Genomic DNA, 19,140 nt, shown 5'->3' on the forward strand with positions numbered 1-19,140 from the left:
GCTAACGCCTTGGGTCTCTGCACAGGCCTCTGCACAGGCTTTCCCAACCAATCTATCGCTGTAGTCATTGCTCTTAATGGTCTCCTGAGTTATCCTTGCTGGCTATTTCCACTTTCCTAGGACACTTCAGGGGCAGACATGCCTATGTACTCCACCAGTCACTGCATTCAGGCTGCCTCCAAGCCACCGGCAAGCCAGCAGGCTCTTCCTTGCAGCCTTCCTATTGCCTAGAAACCTTTACACCCAGTAAGCAGGTGCCTAGGGACGTGGCTCAGCCACTGTGCAGCTGATTTCCTAGGGAAATGTGAAGTGTGAGGATAGGGGAGCCAAAGAAATGCACAGGAGGTTTTCTTCCGGGTGTGGAGGAGTGGGTGGCTCTTCCGCACACAGTAGGCATCCTCAAAGCGACTTAAGTTTGAAAATCAGGACAGTTTATCTTTATGACATGACTAGCTCTTGATTCTCTCAAATCAAGATATTATGAAGCCAAAAGACTTGTTCCTTTTAGCTATGCAAAAGCAAACTTCCTAGAGAAAAGGAAAGAACTGTAAAATACTTGAAAGGTAAAACTTAATCCAATCAATCGAGAGGTTTTTCAGCACCCGGCACTTAAATTTTTGTCTTCAGGATGAATTAAGTTCATATCATTTTGTCAAAATATCTATTTATGACTAGGAATGTACCAGGCAACCATGAACATGGGGTTCAGTCATTTGTTTACCGATTTCAAAGTATGTGTGTATGTTTAACGGAAAACAAAAGAGCAAAAAGTCTGTATGCCTGAAAGATCAGTCTCCTTTCCTCTGAGAACAGATGAAATGAGAGCAAGCTCCCAATGACAAGCCAGTTACACTGGTAAATGGGAATGTCATACATGCAAATGCATGGTGGCCCCTTTTACCTTTCCAAACATCTGTTTCCTCCATAGGACAGAACGGGGAAACATGCGCCTCTCAACAAATACATATAAGTAGTCTAAGCTAAAAAAAAAACCAAATTACTACAATGACAGACATTAATTCACATTTGTGAATTGTGAAGCACATACTTGACCCAATGGGGGAAAAAATGGTCACTTGTTTTTAGTACTTTCTCTCTTTGAACACAGTCGTCGTTTTCCAATGAATTTCATTAAACTGCTATCTAACCCTCCATATACAGAGACTAGTCCTGTATTTCATTTACAGGACTAGTCTCTCTGGGCAAACAAAATAACTGTCAATTAGACATGTCTTGTATGCTTATATTCTTGAAACTCCTTATTTATTATTTCCAAAGGGGACACAAGTCTTAAAATTTATGTTATGTCTCACCTTAAAACGAATATTCTGCTATAACTGTGTTCATAGAAGCCCAATTTGTTGAGTATATTTTCCCATTCAAAAGATTGTTAAAGTGAATTGCAGTTGAAATTATAAATTCAAGCATCAAGAAAGAAGAAGCCTTTCTTGTTCTAATATATTTGAATATACAGGAGATAAACAAGAACTAGCGAAGCCTTAGCTAGGAAAACTCCACCTTTCCTAGAAGTTTTCTACCTCTAAAAAGACAAAATGGCATCCAAACAATAATAATCATGGCATCCATGTGTTACTAAGTGGCATGCAAAATTACATATTTAAAATTTGTACTTTAAGTGAATTGTTTGAAATATTGCATTTTTCTTGAAAAACTGTTATTTCAGATAACATTAGGTTAAGGTTCTCCATAGCCAAGAAAAACAATGGAAAACAGAAAAAGAGACCAAAAAGAAAAGCGCAAACACTTTTTAGAAAGGGAAGTTACTGGACATTGTCAGTCTACAGATATTAATTGGAATTGAAACTAACAAAAAAAAAGTAACCACAGTCATCAATTAAAGAAAAGCATGCCTATTAGCAATTCATCTATCTGTGATTCAGGCATTTGTCTACTTAAAAAAAAACCAGAATATATAATTTTTAAAGACACTTTCTCTCCTAAGCAAATTAAAGATAGAGTTGTGGGTTATTTTTTTTCATTTTGACCCAATTCTCAGGTCACTAAATCAGCAGTCAAGAGGCAAAAAGTTATTCCTTTCCAGTGCCCCTGGGAATATATTTTAAAAAGAATGTTATTCCTTACAAAAGAGGAGAACATCATCCCAAACGTTGTCTCATACTTCAATTAGAGTTTATTTTGTTGGAGGCAAAATAAAACAGTGTTCCCACTCCTCAATGAAGAATCCCTATGGGTTTGTGGTTCCTTTCCCACCAAGGTTGTCAGTTTCTTCCCTTGGAAACTTTTTTGGTTAAGCAGATTCTCTTCTGTAAAATCAAGTGTGAGAATCTTATTCCTTTACATTCTTTCTTATAAAGGTAAACTCAGAATAACTCACGGCATAAATATGGGCTGAATAGACCCTAAGTTTATTGAGTGATGTGAAAATTGCCCATTGTCATTTATGTCATCAGAGCCTTTCATTTCCATACTATCTAAAATTTTATTTTATTTTTTTATCTATCTGCTTATTTCTTCATGTAGAGAGTCAGGAGGCAGAATTAAAAGTATTGTTCTTGCTGCATCTAAAGGAAGCTGGCGACACACTTGTCATTTTTCTGGAAAGAAATGTCTCTCTGAACTTTTTATCTGGGTCTGAAAGGGACAGTACAGGGAGATTATTAGTTTTCACTGAGAATCTGAGCACTTTGCACCTCAAAAGACAAAACAATCACGTCACATTTTCTATACTCTCCTGCATAAGTAAAGTCAAATGAGTCCCAGGATCTGAAAAACAAAGTGCATTTCCCCTAATTCTCATTCATTCAGGACACTTGAGCCACCAAACTATGTCAGAATGTCATCTCAGTTGCAGGAAGTTCAGCTCAGAATGGACGCTCAGGACTGAGGCACGAGAGAGCCATGAAACCCAGCGTGGAGAGTGGATTCCTCCTGCCCAACCCAGAAGAGGCAGGCGCAGGGGGAGCATAGGGAGAGGACAGGGACAGCAGTGTTGTTGAGGCGGGAGGTCGATGGTGGTAGAACTAGACTGCAATTTTCCATTTGGTAGCCTGTGGAAGGAATTAGATTGGGAATGAAAAAGATGGATTTGAGGAACAATGCAGAGAGCACAATGACGGAATGTGGGCATGGGATGAAGTATCATCCCACTCTGGTTGTTGATGCTACTTCACATTATTTACATGTCAAAACCAATAAATGGTATTTCAACCAAGATTCTATGGTGTAAAAAAAAAAGCAGAGGATTTCTGTATTTTTAAAAAATGTTATTACTTAAAATTGACCACTTTCCTACATGGATTTGAAGACTCTATTTCTAAAAGGGCTGCAGACATTGACCCGATTTCCAGTTGGCCTTATCTGGTCACTCTGGGCGGTGCTTCTCCGCAGGAGCGCAGTGGCTTACAAGTGCTATCTTGCGGTGCGGTTTACGTGGCAAGTGTTCATCTCAACATTTGCTGCTAGTTTCCCTGCTTTGAAAGGCTGTCGTGAATTCAGTGCAGAAATTCTCATAAATTTGTTTTCATTCTCAAAAAGCTTCCAGTTGATATACAAGGAGTTTTGTAACTCCTTTGGGGTGTGTTGGTTCATTGCCAGAACGAGCTACGGAGCAACAGTCAAGTTGATATTTGCTGTGCTTTGCTGGATTGCTCCAACTACTGTAGTGTTGTTCTTGCTGAGCTATAGGATCTCAAGTCCCAGCTCTTCTACTTCCTTACAGTTTATTCTGTAAAGATGAGCAAGTTACTTAACCTCATTGTGCCTCATTTTCCTAATGTGTGAAGTAGATATAATAATAGCACCTTCCTCACAGATTCCTTTGTGAGGATTAAATAAACTGATACACCTCGAATCCACAAAACAGGGTTTGGTGCGGAACAGCTCTCAACTGTTAACCATTATTATTTATATCATAGTTGTTACCATTGTCATTAGGCCTTAAGTCCTTGTCATTTCCTAACTGTGACACCTGGTTTCATTTCTGTGTTATACAACATAGATTTGGAAACTCAGAGTATTTGTAAAGTATTGCTTCAATCCAAAGGGGACTAAGTGTAAAAGCAGATAATATTCAGAGGTTTGTAAATCACAAGTAATCAAAAAGGTTGTGGTCTGATAATATAAAACTAAATCAGTCATAGCTTACAAATTCCCAGAGAAGAGTGATATAATATGCTTATTACACCATATAGAGAAAGACCCTTGACTGTAGCAAGCTGTTAATTTTTATTTCCCCACTGCATTACTAACAGACTTGTTTCCATCCTTCTTGGCTTATGTTAGTTTTGTTTGCTGAATATTTCCAGAATGCTTCCTTTGCCAGTTTCTGGATCATCTTCCAACGTACTTATCTCATCTGGGACTCTTTTCTCCAGTGCTTCCCCCTACCTCACCCCGAACACACCAAATCATGACAGAGTTCCACAGATTCAAGCTCATTTTCTCTAAGGCTTTATCAGAAATCAGCTCGGGATTGCATGACAGATTCAATTTAATTGAAAATGTTATACCTGTAGATTCCTCTGGAGACACTTGAGTAGTTCCCTACAAAATTAGTTACTGCTGACTTTCTGGCTCAGGGATTTTCCTCCTTCATTCAGCAGCTTTAAAGAATGTACAAGTGGACAGTTTTCAAGTTGACAGGAGAGCCTTTTTGCCCCTTAGCTTATCAACTGCACTAACATCTTGACATAAAGCTCTACAAGGCCTCCTCATGAGATTTCAGTATACATGTGAATCAGTCAGGATGTTCCCCATTGCACTGTGGCTCTATTCAAGTGGGAAGCTTGTGCTTTTTGATGGTTAGGGTTGTCAGCGCTAGAAGGCCAGCAAGTAACCAAAACAGGGGTCGCCAGTTCAGTTCAGCAAAGCTCCTGGATCATGTGTAACAAATTTACCACCTGGTTATCTCCTCTTTGACACTAAGGAGATATCATCAAAAATCAATGACCTTCAGGAGCAGGATTAACAAATGTCTGGGTTATTCTCCTCATTGGCCATAGAAAAGGGGCTATAAAAGTCATGTGACAAATCCTTGGTTGTTGTAAAAAATTATGGGTCTCAGATTCATTGCAGAAAAGTAAACTTGTATATTCTATGTAAGTCACCAGAATGTAACAGGAAAAAAACATTTAAGGGACTAGGCTTCCTTTCCCCTAGATGTTCATATGTAGTACAATGACCTATGCACTACCGCTCTGATTTGTGGATACAGAGGGTGGCATGTGTGAACAGATGCTTGGGGAAGCTGAACGCAGGCTGAGTGCAGATACTTTAGCTCATTTTCACATTTATCCTCTGTTCACTGTCACATCCTTGGCCGTGTCTTGCACTGAGTGTCTCCATTTCTTTCTGACAGCTGAGCTGCAAGGTTTTGCATTTTATCAACCACTACTTGATGTCGTGCAATTATTTCTGGATGCTCTGTGAAGGGATCTATCTTCACTCACTCATTGTGGTGGCCGTGTTCACTGAGAAACAACGCATGAAGTGGTATTATCTCTTGGGCTGGGGTATGTATTACCTCTAACAGTTCTGAGCCTCTTTCACCTCTGTCTTTATATTTGTGATCTTCTTCTAGCCTTGGTGTCAGAGAACAATCAGGGGCCCAGGTCCTTGAGGAATGATGAGACACATGCTGGAAGGAGTTTAGTCTTGGTAGAAGTCGTTTAACAAGTTTATACAGACTGCGATGAACATAGGGCGGGGGGCAGCGTGAAGATGGAGGGATATGACTATGAGAGTCTTCCGGTAGCTCAGCTATTGGATGGACAAAAAACATGCCCCATTCAGAGAAAATCTGATTAACCCCCCCTTCAGTTTTATTCATCATCTGTTCGTAGAGCAAAGGAGAATTTCACATTTTGAATTCTGTATGTCCTCCACCCTGGCCCCGCATCCCTTCCTCAAGAACATTCCTTCCTGTCCATCCATCAGTAGTGTTCCTCCAATGAAATGTCAAGAAGTAGAGTGTAGATGAGCAATAGATAAAACCACATGGGCCTCCAAACGGAGCCAGCCTATCGAACACCATAGCACATGGCAATGGCTTTGAAAGCCTTATGGCTGGATTGCCCACGCTGTGGCTGCTTCTGTAGATTGACTAAGGTAGGGTTCCAAGGGCCATGATGACTCTCTAGAACAGCTTCCTCTCCTCCAGGGCTGCTGTCAGCTGAGCTCACTCTGGGGGAAAGGGGGCAGATACATAGTGAGGCAGTGAAAGGGAAAAGGCTCTGGGACAAAAACACATCCTGCTTTATTTTTTCAAAAAACCCCATGAAACTCCCATACCAGAGGAGAATTCTTGCTGTCCAGTGACAAGATGACTGTGACACTTGGAGCAGAGGCTGTAAAGTACCTTCAACTAAGCCTGACCTTTAAATGTAGCATTTTAGGGAGCTCCTAAAAATATGGATGAGAGAAAGGATGTATTGAGAATGGAAAATAATCCAACAGCTTTCTAAGAACATCAACTTTTGTATTTAAACCCCTGCCCAACAGACATTGTTATGAAGTATAGAAATGTGTCTGGGAAGTAATATAAGCAGCTCAAAGTCTTTTCCCCAATCTTTCCCAGGGCTGGCCCTAGGCAATATTTGTTTTCGTAATACCCCTCCCTAATAGAAATACATGGATTTTAACCAAGCACACAGCCCAAACCTGATAAGATAATCCTATAACGGTGGGTCAATGGAACAGATATTTGGGGTATTTCAACATTAAACTAAAAATGATGTTATAACTCTTTAGTTGCAAATGACAGAGAACAAGATGTTCTAATTTAAGCAAAAAGAGAGAAATCATCAGAATCAAAGTATCTCATGGAAGTCAAGGGCTAAAATGCAGCTGGGCTGCTCAAAAGTTTATACCAAGGGACTAGGCAACCAGGAGCTCTCTCCCCCTGTCTTTGCCACTGCTTTGCTCTGAACATGTTTTAACCCTTGTCATTCTCTAAGACCATACATCACAGGTCTCTGCTCCCCTAATCCTAATGGTAAATACAACCTACCCCAAACTTTCCTGAGTTCACATTTTTCTATTCCAACTACACAGAAAAACTAAAGGCTTCTCTTTAAGTACCATTTCTGAATAGCAGGGCAAGAGAATCTGATTGGTCCAACTGAAGTTAAGGGGCCAATCATGGTTCAATGAGTGGTGGCTAAGGACATTGAAGAGGACATTGTCACACAGTACAAATATTACTGGAGTAAAATGGGAGAGGGGTCTCTGTGAACTGGATGGCCATCTCGAATACACCCCAAAGCACCTCATCTTATGAGCCACTCCCCTCTGCAGAGCAGCAGCAACCCCAGAATCCTGTTTCCTTAAGAAATCAAGCTTCTGACTAATCTACTGGTCCCACTACAGGTGCTGGGTTCTCCTACTCCTCTCTACTGTCAAAACAAGTCAAAATACAAAGACCAAAATGTCCTTGTATTGTTTTTTTCTGTTAGCTCCAGCCTTCCCCAAGAGGTTGATCTTTCCTTCCCGTGCCCTTCTTAACCTTACACATACCCTCTCAATAATTCCTAACCTTCCAAAGCTGGTCATGCCAAGATTCAACTGGATAAAATTTAATCCTCCCAAGAGCAATTCCAATCATCACAATTGTGATGATTGGTGCTGATCAGATGCCTTCCAGCTGCAGACCTGCAAATAGCATCCCATCCGAGGCCTGCCAGCACACACACACACACACACACACACACACACGTTTCTGCCTGATCTATTTTACTTGCTTCCTTTGAAATAAAATCTATGGTATATTTCTTGTACCTGTTTTGACTATTTAAGAACATCTATCTGCCATACTCAGAACATTTTCATGGAAGAAAAAGGATGTAAAGTTATTTTTGACAAAAACATTTTTCTTTCCTACAAAATGATGAGGTAGAGTGAGAATTTCTCTAAACCCTAGTGGTGAAATAGTATGCAAGAACTGCTGTCAATGCCCTACAATTACATTTGGTTTAAATGGTCAAACTCAAAATTCTTTCAGGTCAAACATTTAATCGATGGTCCTATTGAATTATATGCTTCATGGGTCTAGAAGGTGAAGTTGTTCTCTGGGGAAAACTCAATATTTTCAGCCATTCTCTTTTTTTGCCTGTAATTCACAGAAAATCAAAGTGTGTAGGTCTAATTCACTTCTGAGACACATTTCTTAATCTGATAAAATTTAAAAACTCATTCTACAAGTTTCTCAACCAAATTAAACAAGGTGCTATGGTACATGGGTACATCTGAGATAAAAGGACTTTTTTTTTTCCTTATAAAAATCACAGCTTTTCTCTAGACTAGCTGCACAGAATGAAATTTATTTAAAAAAAAGAAAAAAAGATGTATTCTGACAGGATGCATTGCTAGTAACTATCTCCATCATTCTGTTTATAAATTCAAAGTTGTTTTCACTAGCACTTCAAGTTTAGTCAGGGACGTCAATACTAAGCTGCCATAATAGGGGCTTTGCAACCAGAACTTACACTAGCTACTCTGAAGTGTTCTTACTGAAAGAGAACAGGATCAATGCACATGATATAAACAGAAAAGTAAAAAGCCAAAAAGATATACTGCAAACATCAGCAAGGCTTTCGGAGCAAACAGTCACTTCCCTGTGCTGTCCCGGGTCACTTCCCTCCAGGTGACCCCAACTTCCCTCCCTAAGAGAGTCCAGGTCACACACAGTGAAAAGCTTTCTGGTCTATGGTCATCCTCATCACATCATCAAGACACAACATGGCGTAGTCCTAGTGAGAGTACCAGTGTTCCTACCACACCGGGTAATTTGCGAGAGGCTTTTAGTTATTTGGCTGCTCTTAACCAGACTCTCTGAAAGCACATGATGTTCTAACCAGGAACATTTTTACCTGGTTTGACCAAAGACAATTTGTGCAACAACATCAGGGAAATATCTTGACAGAGATGTTAAATTTGCCACTATTTTTTTTAATTTATTTTTTCAAATACATTTGTCTCTGCCTACCCCCGCCACTATTTTTTTTTTAAAGTAAACCATCGTTTTCCATGCAAATGTAGTTATAGCTTATGACCAAGAAGCCAGGTGTAATTTGTGCTTTTTCACATTTTTAGGGTTCCCGCTGGTGCCAACTATTATCCATGCTGTTACCAGGACACTGTACTTCAATGACAAGTAAGCGCTGCAATGGTTTTTAGCTGATGTTCGTAAATAAGATGCATTTGTATTGATGTGTGTTCCCCACCCCCCACCCTTTTTCAGCTGCTGGCTGAGCGCGGAGACCCACTTGCTGTACATCATCCACGGCCCTGTCATGGCAGCACTGGTGGTGAGAACTGCTCTTAAAATCCATCATTAACAGTGTCATCTCTGGGCACTTCTTTGGGGATGGTTCTGTATAGCGCATATATGATAACTTTTAAATGAAGCTAATTTTAATGATTATAAGAAGAACAGTTTGAGATTCTTCAAGTAAAAAAAATTATTTTTATTTAATAAAATTGAGGAAGCATATAAACTCATTTCTATATACGCTACCACAAAAATATATAATGGTGTTGGTTTGGTTTGGTTTTTTTTAACAATGCTATGTCTAAATTCTCCTGGTCCAAGGTTAAGGAGTAAGGGACTGAGGAATGATAAAAGTGTTGCTGATAAGAAAGTGAGAGTCCACAAGGTCCCCCTGCACTTTTTTCCCTGGGTTCTGCCAAACAAAATTCTCTTCCACTTTATCTTTGATACATAAGCCATCATCCTAACCACCAATGATCATGCACTTCCTTAAAGTATTTCATGCACGTCGCATACATTGCTCTGCTGTTCCTAACAGCAGCCCTTCAAGGTAGATGCATCATCAGGACATTATACTCATTAGGAAAACTAGGCCCCAAAACTCAAGTAAACTCACCCAGAATCACATAACTAGTAGAAGTTGGGTTGGGGGAGAAGGTGACTGCCTGAATCTATGACCAAGCTCTTCATTTATACCCATGACTTGCTTTGTGTTAGCCAGCACCAAAACCATCAAATTTAATATTTAGGTATTATTTATTTTCTCATTAACCACACTGTTTTTTTGAAATAAGAGTGAAAAAAATAAAAGCAGTCTGAGTCACAGACCATAGTCTTCTGCATTAAAGAAGCATCTATTTGTAACTGAACAAATTGGATTATCATCAGGACTCTCATCTAACTTTCCCGGCCTTTCCAATGCAAATTCTTTTTTTTTTTTTTTTTTTGCTTGTTTTCTGTGTAGTGACATACCTACTAGCCCAACTGTCCTCACAAGGACCCACTGACATGTGTCTTCAATATTTACAATGTCCCAAAAGAATCCGATTATTACTAACAGTCTCTTTTCTTAAAATTATTTGGGCAGTAACACTTATTTCAGGTAGGGAATCATTCTTTTTTTTTAAATTATCAGTTGAATTCTAAAAACACTTTGGTTGAAAAGTATCTTCACAGCCAAAATAGTTGTGCTGCACCAGAATGGCTAATATGAAAAAGAGCAACCATACCAAGTGCTGGCACGGCAAAGAGCAACTGGAATTCTCATGTAGTGCTGGAGGGAACATAAAACAAAGCCATCTCTTTGGAAAACAGTTTGGGAGTTTCTTATGAAGTTAAACATACATTTACCATATGAACAGGCAATTCCACTCCTGGGTACTGTTTCAAAAGAAATGAAAACACATGTCTATACAAAGACTTGTATACAAATATTCACAGCATGTTTATTCACAATAGTGAAGTTGTCAAAACTATTCTATTTCCACCAGAAGGAAAATGAAAAACAAATAATGTGTATATTCATATAATGGAGTACTACTCAACAATAAAAACAAATGAATGCAAATATACACAACATGGATGAATCTCACAGACAGTGTGTTAAACCGAAAAAGCCAGGCACAAAAGAGTACATACAACGTAATACTCCCATTTCTATGGTAACGGAAATGAATGGTTGCTTAGGGCGGCACGCGGGCCTTCTGGACTGTAGAGAGGCAGCAGAGAACTTCTTGAGGTGAAGACAATGCTCTTTTCTTGTACGGAGTCATTGTTGCCTGGGGGTATATAGTTGTCTAAAATTCTTGAACATAAACTTAGAATCTTTTTTTAATTGAACATACAGTATACCTTTTCAAAGTTGTTTTCTTTAAAAATGATATTTTTTTTTAAAAAAAAAGAAGGCTGGGTTAGCTGTCTCCACTGCATAAACTTTACAGATACGATGTTCAGTCCTCCTCTTACTGCAGATTGAGTAGTCCTTGCTGTAGGGAAAATCTTTATAATGAAAGACAAGAAAGCAAGATCTAAAAGACAGCAAGGTCTAAAATGTTTTCCCTTTGTAAAAGTAAAAATCAAAATAAAAACGGAACACCCTCATTATAGTTGAATCTAATGTATTTATATATACAGGAAACCTAAGTATTTATATATACAGGAAAATATTTTTAGGGAAAGAAAAGGAAATGTTCGTTCAAGTCTGAAAGGGTGTAGGTTATACTGATGCTCATGGTCCCAGCAATGCTGAGCGAACTGAACGACCCTTCAGGCAGTCTCGCGTCCTGTGTGGGTGGGCCCCCGACACTGGGTGAAGGACTGAGGAAAGCAGGTGTCCTTCAGCGGTACTGACCTGGATGGTCTGCTCATTCATAACGTCATATCTTTGCAGGTTAACTTCTTCTTTCTGCTCAACATCATCCGTGTGCTGGTGAAGAAGATGAAGGAAGCCCAGCAGCCCGACTCGTACATGTACCTGAAGGCGGTGAAGGCCACTCTCTTCCTGGTGCCCCTGCTGGGAGTCCAGTTCGTCGTGTTTCCCTGGAGACCTAACAACAAGGTGCTTGCCCAGATCTACGACTACCTGATGCACTCTCTGATTCATTTCCAGGTAAGGAAGCCAGGGGGTGTTTGTTTATTCCATGACTTTCTCAGCTAACTGATGCAGAATGACCCGTCCCCTGGGGCTCATCTGTGATGAGAAGGACCTTTTTGACCATATGTAATCTAGAAGGCGTTCTCACTGCCAGCTTTCCTATTTCCTGAATCTTAACACTGAAGAATGGAACTGGGGAGTATGGGTTTGGAGAGACACCTCTATGCAGACAGATAGTTGTCCAGGGACAGAACCATAGCACAGTGCTGAGGACAGAGCTCCTGTCTCCACAGTCTTTTCGACCTTCCCTTCCCCTCCCCAGTATTTTGAGGGCTGTGTTTTGTTTTGTTGAGGGGAGTCTAAAGAACGGCATAACCCATGCCAAGCAGTTGCCCAACCTCGACTACTATCAACATAGTCACTCAGGCCATGAAAACACAGAGCAGAGAAGCAGGAGTTTGTATCAGTAAGAAATGCCTCCGCTGGACCCCACGCTGGAAGCTCTGTCCCTCTTAAACTGGCATCAGGTTTTCATGTACTTCATTTGACTGCCTAGACCATAATTAGAGAGGTCAGGGCCCCGGGAGACCTGTCAGGTTAGCCATCCCCACAGTGTCAGGCAGAGCCCTGAGCATGGGTGTGGCTGACATTCCCTCAGTCTAACCAAAATTCACAGGTAATTATAGTTATCATTTGTTAAGTGCTTAGTGTTCTAAACTCTCATGCTCTAAAATCTCATAATTTACAGCCTCCTAGCCAACAGGCCCAGGCAAAACTGGGAAGAGAATGGGTTTTGTGAGGCACTTTGTTGCTTCTGCTTTCCCGTGAATCCCAGCCCTCAGCTGGTCCCACTGGGGCATATCCTCCCTGGTCAGTAATTTTCAGAATCTCCTTTCATAAATACACATTGAATCAGCTCTGCCGTGAAGTGCAATGGATTTACACAGAGCCATTCACGTCTTTTGCTCCGTCACCCTCTGTTTGTCAGAGGGATGTCGGGAATCCATCCGGGGGAAGGTATCCAGGTCTCTCCCCTGGGGGAAAGAATGGAGTGGGCCCTTTCAGGGGCTTTCCCATGTCTGCCATACAAGAGTGAAGCATGGCTGCCCTGTTTCCACTCACTCTACCCCAGCTCCAAAGGCCTGTTGAAGCCATAGTCCGAGGTTTTCTGAAAGCAAGCTGGGGCATGGGAGGTCCTGAGGCAGAGGTGAGTCTGCCACAGGCTCTTAGGCCAGAGCTTTGCTGTCTCAATTCTACATTTCAAAGTAATTTTATTTTCTACTTCTGGAGGTCAAAATTAGTAGGGCTAGAGTACATCTTAGGGGCACTTTTAGTAATTTAATAATTGCTTTGGTCATTTCTATAGATGATTAAAGCATAAACACAAGAGAACGTCTGAGTAGTGACCAGGAGCTCAGAAGCCATTTAGTCCATGTCCTTATTGAAGAGGTGAACTTGGCTGCGGGTGCGGCACTGTGCTAGTTCACCATGAGGACACAGGACACGGTCAGGCCCACCACCATGCACTGTGACTCTCGTGCTTGCAAAAGTTTTCTGTCCTAAACTCTATGAGATCTCAGTTTTTAAAAATTCTAAGTACACAAAATTCTTCTCAAATTCACTCCAGTCAGCATATCCTGCTCTATTTCTCCACGTTAAAGGCAGCACTTACATTAACCAGACTGACTAGAGCTGCTCTTTTAACCAAATGATAGAATTATTTTGAGACAAATACAGTTCTAATAGACTATTCTTACGGTGAAGCACTGGATATGAGTGGCGCTGATTGTTTTCCATCGAGCCTTGACTTGCTATCCCAATAGTAAAATGTTCCTCTCCAGATTGTCTATTTCTATTCATGGCTGAACAATGTAATGCACACAAAAGTAACTTCAATTCTCCCTTTCCTCCTCTTTCTAGGGATTCTTCGTTGCGGTGATTTACTGCTTCTACAACAGCAACGTAAGCATGCCTTTCATATGGTACCACCACTCATTTATACAAAGCCAGCACTTTACATTTTCCAAAGGGCCTCTTTTCATTTGGGCTCACTTCCACAGTTTTCTTTACATGGTTCCATAACTAATAGGGTTGTGTTTTCCCACCACTGCAAGCTCAATCTTTTCTGTGCTGTGTGGTACAATTGCAGATATTATTTGAACAGGCAGCTAAATTATGATTTCCTGGGATTGCACCCTGAGCAGCAATAGTGAAAGCCGTTCTGGATTCCCAGAGAAAGAGAAGTCATGCCTCATTCCCTTTAAAAGACCCAGCTCCTCCCTGGGGCAGAGCCAATATCCAGCATGTTTGTGCTGGTTCACTGCCTCTTTTTCAGCGGCTTGTTGCAGTGTTATGTCACTTAGTCAACGTTTTTGAAAATCACCCTGAAGTTAAAACTCAAATAATTAATATATTATCTGAATATTAAAATCAGTAAAATCTAGGGTATTACGGCCAGTGTTTTCAGGGGCTTTTAGCCTGAGTTCCCTTTCTTCCGATGAAATCTAACTTGGGAGCCCAGTTTGTAAAACATAAAGGTGGAGCTGCTTCAGTTTGAACCAAAGAACTTCCAGAGCTCCAGGGAACAAGAAATCCAAGTTCCAGAAAGATCCCATGACTTGCCCAGTGTTGTAAGCATAGTTGAATAACGAGGACTAGAACCCAAATTTCCTGATTCTTAATGGAATGAACTAAATCTTCCACAGTACTGTATTATGTGTATGATTCCTCCCTGAAGTTTTGTTAATAAACTTTCTGTAGTTATATGCCATATAACTTTTAATGTACAAGTATTTTTCATAACATTCAATCAATTCCTATAAAGAATAATTGTACACCAAGGCAAAGCACATTTCATAAAGAGATCAACCTAGTATTTCCGGTTAGTATTTCGAGAGATTGTCCAGTAATCAATAAACGGTATTTAGTGGGCACTGATATTTTGCTGCTCTGTGACCTATTTATTATTCATCTCCAACCCCAATATCTCAAGAGTATTGTTGCTTTCCTTTTAGTTGGTACATTTTGTTCCTTACTTCATCCATTCATCCACCAACTCATTCATTTATTCAACAAAAATTCATTGTGCATTTACTATTGCTAGGGGCTAGACTGAAGGCCAGCTGTTAAAGTGTCTCCTCCATTTTTTAAATAGTAAACACTAATAAATAAGAAGGCCTTAGGTCACCCCATCTTTGTATCAATTTCTATGAATGTATATTCTCACCTTTTGTTTCAGATGACATACAAAATAAATATTTTTATACAAAATAATATTACTATGGGGCCAGTACTCTAGATAGAATACAATTTGTCCTTCAAGGAATGAATGACCTCAACTTAATGAATGAGTGATGTGCAAAAAGAATGTTATTTAAGAAACACAATAATTAAAATATTTTCAAAAATATAAACCTTATTACAGATTTATTATTTTCTTTTAAACAAAATTTCCTTCATAAACATAGGAAAAGGAATTAGAAAGCCTCAATCTTATAATTATCAAGTACCCAAATACCTCAAACAAAAGACCCTGTAAATTCTGTAAGATAAAGACCAGTAGAGCTATTGTTGGTATGTCCTCCAAAAGTGTGGGAAAAAAATATCAGTAACAATTTTGTGAATAATATTCAGAAGTATCCCTCAATGTTTAATTCATGGGATATAATAGGGTTCCAGCTTCCAAAAGTCTTATAAAAACATTTAAAGCATGCAACTACTTTTTAATTTCCAAGTGAATTTAAAGTGTTTTTGAAAATCATTATTTTTAATCTTGAATTTATTTTGTAGTCTGTTGAACTGTGTTGGCAGAAAGTGAAGGAGTGAAGGGGCAGGCCTTAAAATCTTCTCATTCATTGGATCAAAATTCCTGGTATAAATCTTGCCTTCCCTTCAAGTGCATAACATAACTGCAGGTGCTTATGGAGAACTTAACAGAAAAATAAGGCCAAAGCAAAAATATTCTATTACAACTTGATCTTCTTTTTTACAAATATATGTAAACTGAGACCCAAATACACCAACCTTACACACCAGGTTAATAATAAAATTGGGTGTAATAATTATGTCTCCAAACATCAGACATCAGACCAGGGCTTTATTTTTTAAAGTTGGCAATAAATAAATTGAAATAATCAGGGGAAACTCTAAAGTGACCTGTATTAACTGCTTTTACAATAAGTGGTGAATTTATATAATTCAAAACTCTGTATTTTATACTATCTATCCCTTGGCAACTCCTAACATTTCTAATCCTTTGGCGGGGGGGAAATCTCCTTGTTTTTTTGTCAAACAAATTTAATAACTTTATTCTTGGATCGAAGCAGCATTAGGCTCAACCTGTGGCATTGTAGAAAATAATTGCCCTATTAAAGTGTAATTATTGAAAGCATGCTGCTAAGGGCCTATTTTAATATGTGTGGTTTCCAAATTAAAGCAGATTACCATCTCCACACAAAAGGATAGGTTATAATTTTGAAATATGATTATAGAGGGCTATGAACATTTCTGTAGTAATAATTTTAAAAAATTAAAATAGACTTCACATCCTTCGCCTCATGCTGGGCTGGGAACTTAATTAATATGCATGGTGCTCCAATGAGGATTATTTTAAAAGAACAAGTGTAGAGAAGCAAAGACGTTTTTGTTTCTGCTGGATGCTTTTACAAGTGCATCTAAACTTATAACTGTCTACCTTGAATACTTACAAATATCTTAAAGTGTTAGTTATAAAGACAGTGTTAGTATTTGAGAAATGCTGAATTCATGGAAACTATCAATTACCTTTGTCTGAGGACATTGCTTCTCCAAAAAGATGCCCTACCAGTACATTTCCCAATTCCTCAGCAGAGCGTTCGGTGGTCCCTAGATTATAAACCTGGCATTTGAGGACCCACATTTAATCAAAAGAACAACCCAAATAAAGCCACACCACCTCTTGTCTAGTCTTAACAGGTAAACACATTGTAAAAGAATCTAAATTCAAAATCCAAAAAAGAATTAGAAAGCAATTTAAAATAGTTACTAGATTCTTGAAGAGGTGCTGAAAGAGGAATTTCACTGTATGGCCAGAAGTACAACTTCCTCACATTTTATCTGAAAGCGTAACTCAGCAGGGATGTGCTTTCCCAGATACTCAGCTTGTGGTTACAAGACCAAGTATGTGAAGGAATGTGTTGTTTGGACTAGAAAGAGTAAAGGGACTTAATCCTTCAGATTTAGGCTTCTTTGCATGTCTTGACCTCTAGACAAAAAAATGTCTCAAAGGGTTAACAAACTGGTCAACGCTCAGGTATTCAATACTAGATGTAGATACACTGTCCTAACTGATTTTCTCCTTCACTGCTCTATTCTTCCTCACTTCTGTCTGGTCCATTCCTCCAATCCATCCTTTTCTCTATAGCCACATTTACAGCTTATATTTGTACCTCTCGTAGTTACATGCTCAGATAACTATAGCAGGAAAAACACTGGAATGAATTAATTTTCTACTAGTATATAGCGCTAATAAAGAACTCAGCCAGATAAGAGCCTGAAAGTGCTAGATGATAATTAGAGAAGATACATAATTCTCCCAAATTTAACCGCATTGACTGGAAAATAGTCACGGGGTAGAGAGCAGAGAGAACAGGAGAAAAAGAAGAGGATTACTGATGTTCTACACCAGCACCACCCGAGATGATTTAAATAACCTCAATAAATTTTACCAGTAGCTCTTTAAATTAGTGAACGATCCCCTGTTGTAAAGGAGAACATTCTACATTAAGTTAAAGAAAAAAACGTGGAGCAAAACAAACTGGGACTCAAACCCAAGCAGTCTTTGGAACATACGCTCAAACACTTGGTGCTGTCACCCTGCCTGTGCCATGACCACATGAAACAAATCCTATTTTCACTTCAGTTCTAAACTTAGTAGTCAGTTCTCTGCGGTGGACCCTGTGGCTGCGCGGCACGATCGGAAGCCATGGGCTTCATGTGGAGTTGTGGTTCTGCTGCATTGCAGCTGTCTGACCACAGACACATTACATAACCTCAGCTGTCGTCTGGCAAGGGAAGAGATTAGTAGCAGGTTGTTAGCATTAAAATAAGTTAATACTAATCAAATGCTTGGATTACAGCACACGGTAAGCCCTCAATATATACCAGCCAAAGCCTTTTATGCCATCCTTGGTTCCCCATACGTCTTTTGCCAATGCAGAGTTAAGGCACCTAGCCCTTAAAATTTATGTCTTTGTCTCTTTTAAATAAAATTACATAGAGAGTGCTTTGCAACAGAGCACTCATCACCTCCAAAATAAAACAAGACAAAATGCAGAGTTTGCTTTGCTTCAGTAATTTGGAAAGACTAGGATTCCAAACGATCCACTTACCAATCTATTCTGGTCACCATGTGTCGTCTTGAACCTGACACGTGCTCTGCTGCATGAGGTTGGTCTCTCCAGCTGCAAGTGTCATACCCTTTTGACTTACTTCTCCATGAACCATTAGACTACTGTTCTTTTTCCTGTGTAAAATATTTAAAATTATATGAGAAACACTAATAATTATATGGAGGGATTGTTACTCTCCTATAGATAGAAAAAATGTACATGACACAGAAATGTTTAGCCTTCTTAATCATGCATATCATTTTATAACATTAGTAGATTGGGCTCTTGTTCATACACCCTTTCAGATTCATACAAAGGTAAAGTAGGTAACAGGGCTCCCCACAGTCAACTCACCGCACGCTTCATCCCATGTCATTATTTCCACTTCCCCCTCATGTGCTCCGTAAGGTTTAATTGTTATATTCAAATTTGGCAGCAAAGCAAAGGATGTGTTAATTAATTGATGCAAATATTTTGTCTCATATACTGACCAATAGAATCTCTCTAAAAGATGGAGTAGACATTGTAGCAACAATCTCTTATTTTTTAGTTTTATTCCACTATAGAGAAAAGCAAGAAATTCAGGAGACAAGAAAGATGAAATTAACCGCTACATTGAATCCGGTTCTGTAAAAATCAAGCTGGACAAGCAAATGTAGTGCCTGTGGTGGTGTTTTCCATTATGATTATTGTAGTTTTCATATTGAGAGCTTCCTGACTTCAGCATCTTCTCCTCTTCTTGTGGTTATGCACAGCTTATCATGTTTATAAAGCACGTGTGGTAAGCTTGTTTATGTATTAGAAGTCTTTCAATAGAAAGAGATTAAAGTTTTCTTCTGAAAAGGTTGTCACTCCTTTAACCGGAGTTTTATATGGCACACCCCCACCTCCAGCCATGTTAGATAGAGAAAGATAAACAGAATGAGACCATT

The 19,140-nt window shown here is 39.4% G+C and overlaps 1 protein-coding gene across 1 annotated transcript in view; it reads left to right on the forward strand.

Moving 5' to 3' along the window:
- Positions 1-19,140, forward strand: part of CALCR (calcitonin receptor) — a 95,521-nt gene that overhangs the window by 75,624 nt on the left and 757 nt on the right. The window contains exons 8-12 of the mRNA XM_054564627.1: positions 5,339-5,492; positions 9,070-9,130; positions 9,218-9,284; positions 11,637-11,855; positions 13,761-13,802. Coding sequence (XP_054420602.1) covers positions 5,339-5,492; positions 9,070-9,130; positions 9,218-9,284; positions 11,637-11,855; positions 13,761-13,802 — 543 coding nt within the window. The remainder of the gene's footprint in view (positions 1-5,338; positions 5,493-9,069; positions 9,131-9,217; positions 9,285-11,636; positions 11,856-13,760; positions 13,803-19,140) is intronic.

Source organism: Pteronotus mesoamericanus, unplaced genomic scaffold, assembly GCF_021234165.1.
Source record: "Pteronotus mesoamericanus isolate MK-2021 breed Mesoamerican mustached bat unplaced genomic scaffold, CSHL_Meso_final scaffold_85, whole genome shotgun sequence".
Lineage (NCBI taxonomy): Eukaryota > Metazoa > Chordata > Mammalia > Chiroptera > Mormoopidae > Pteronotus > Pteronotus mesoamericanus.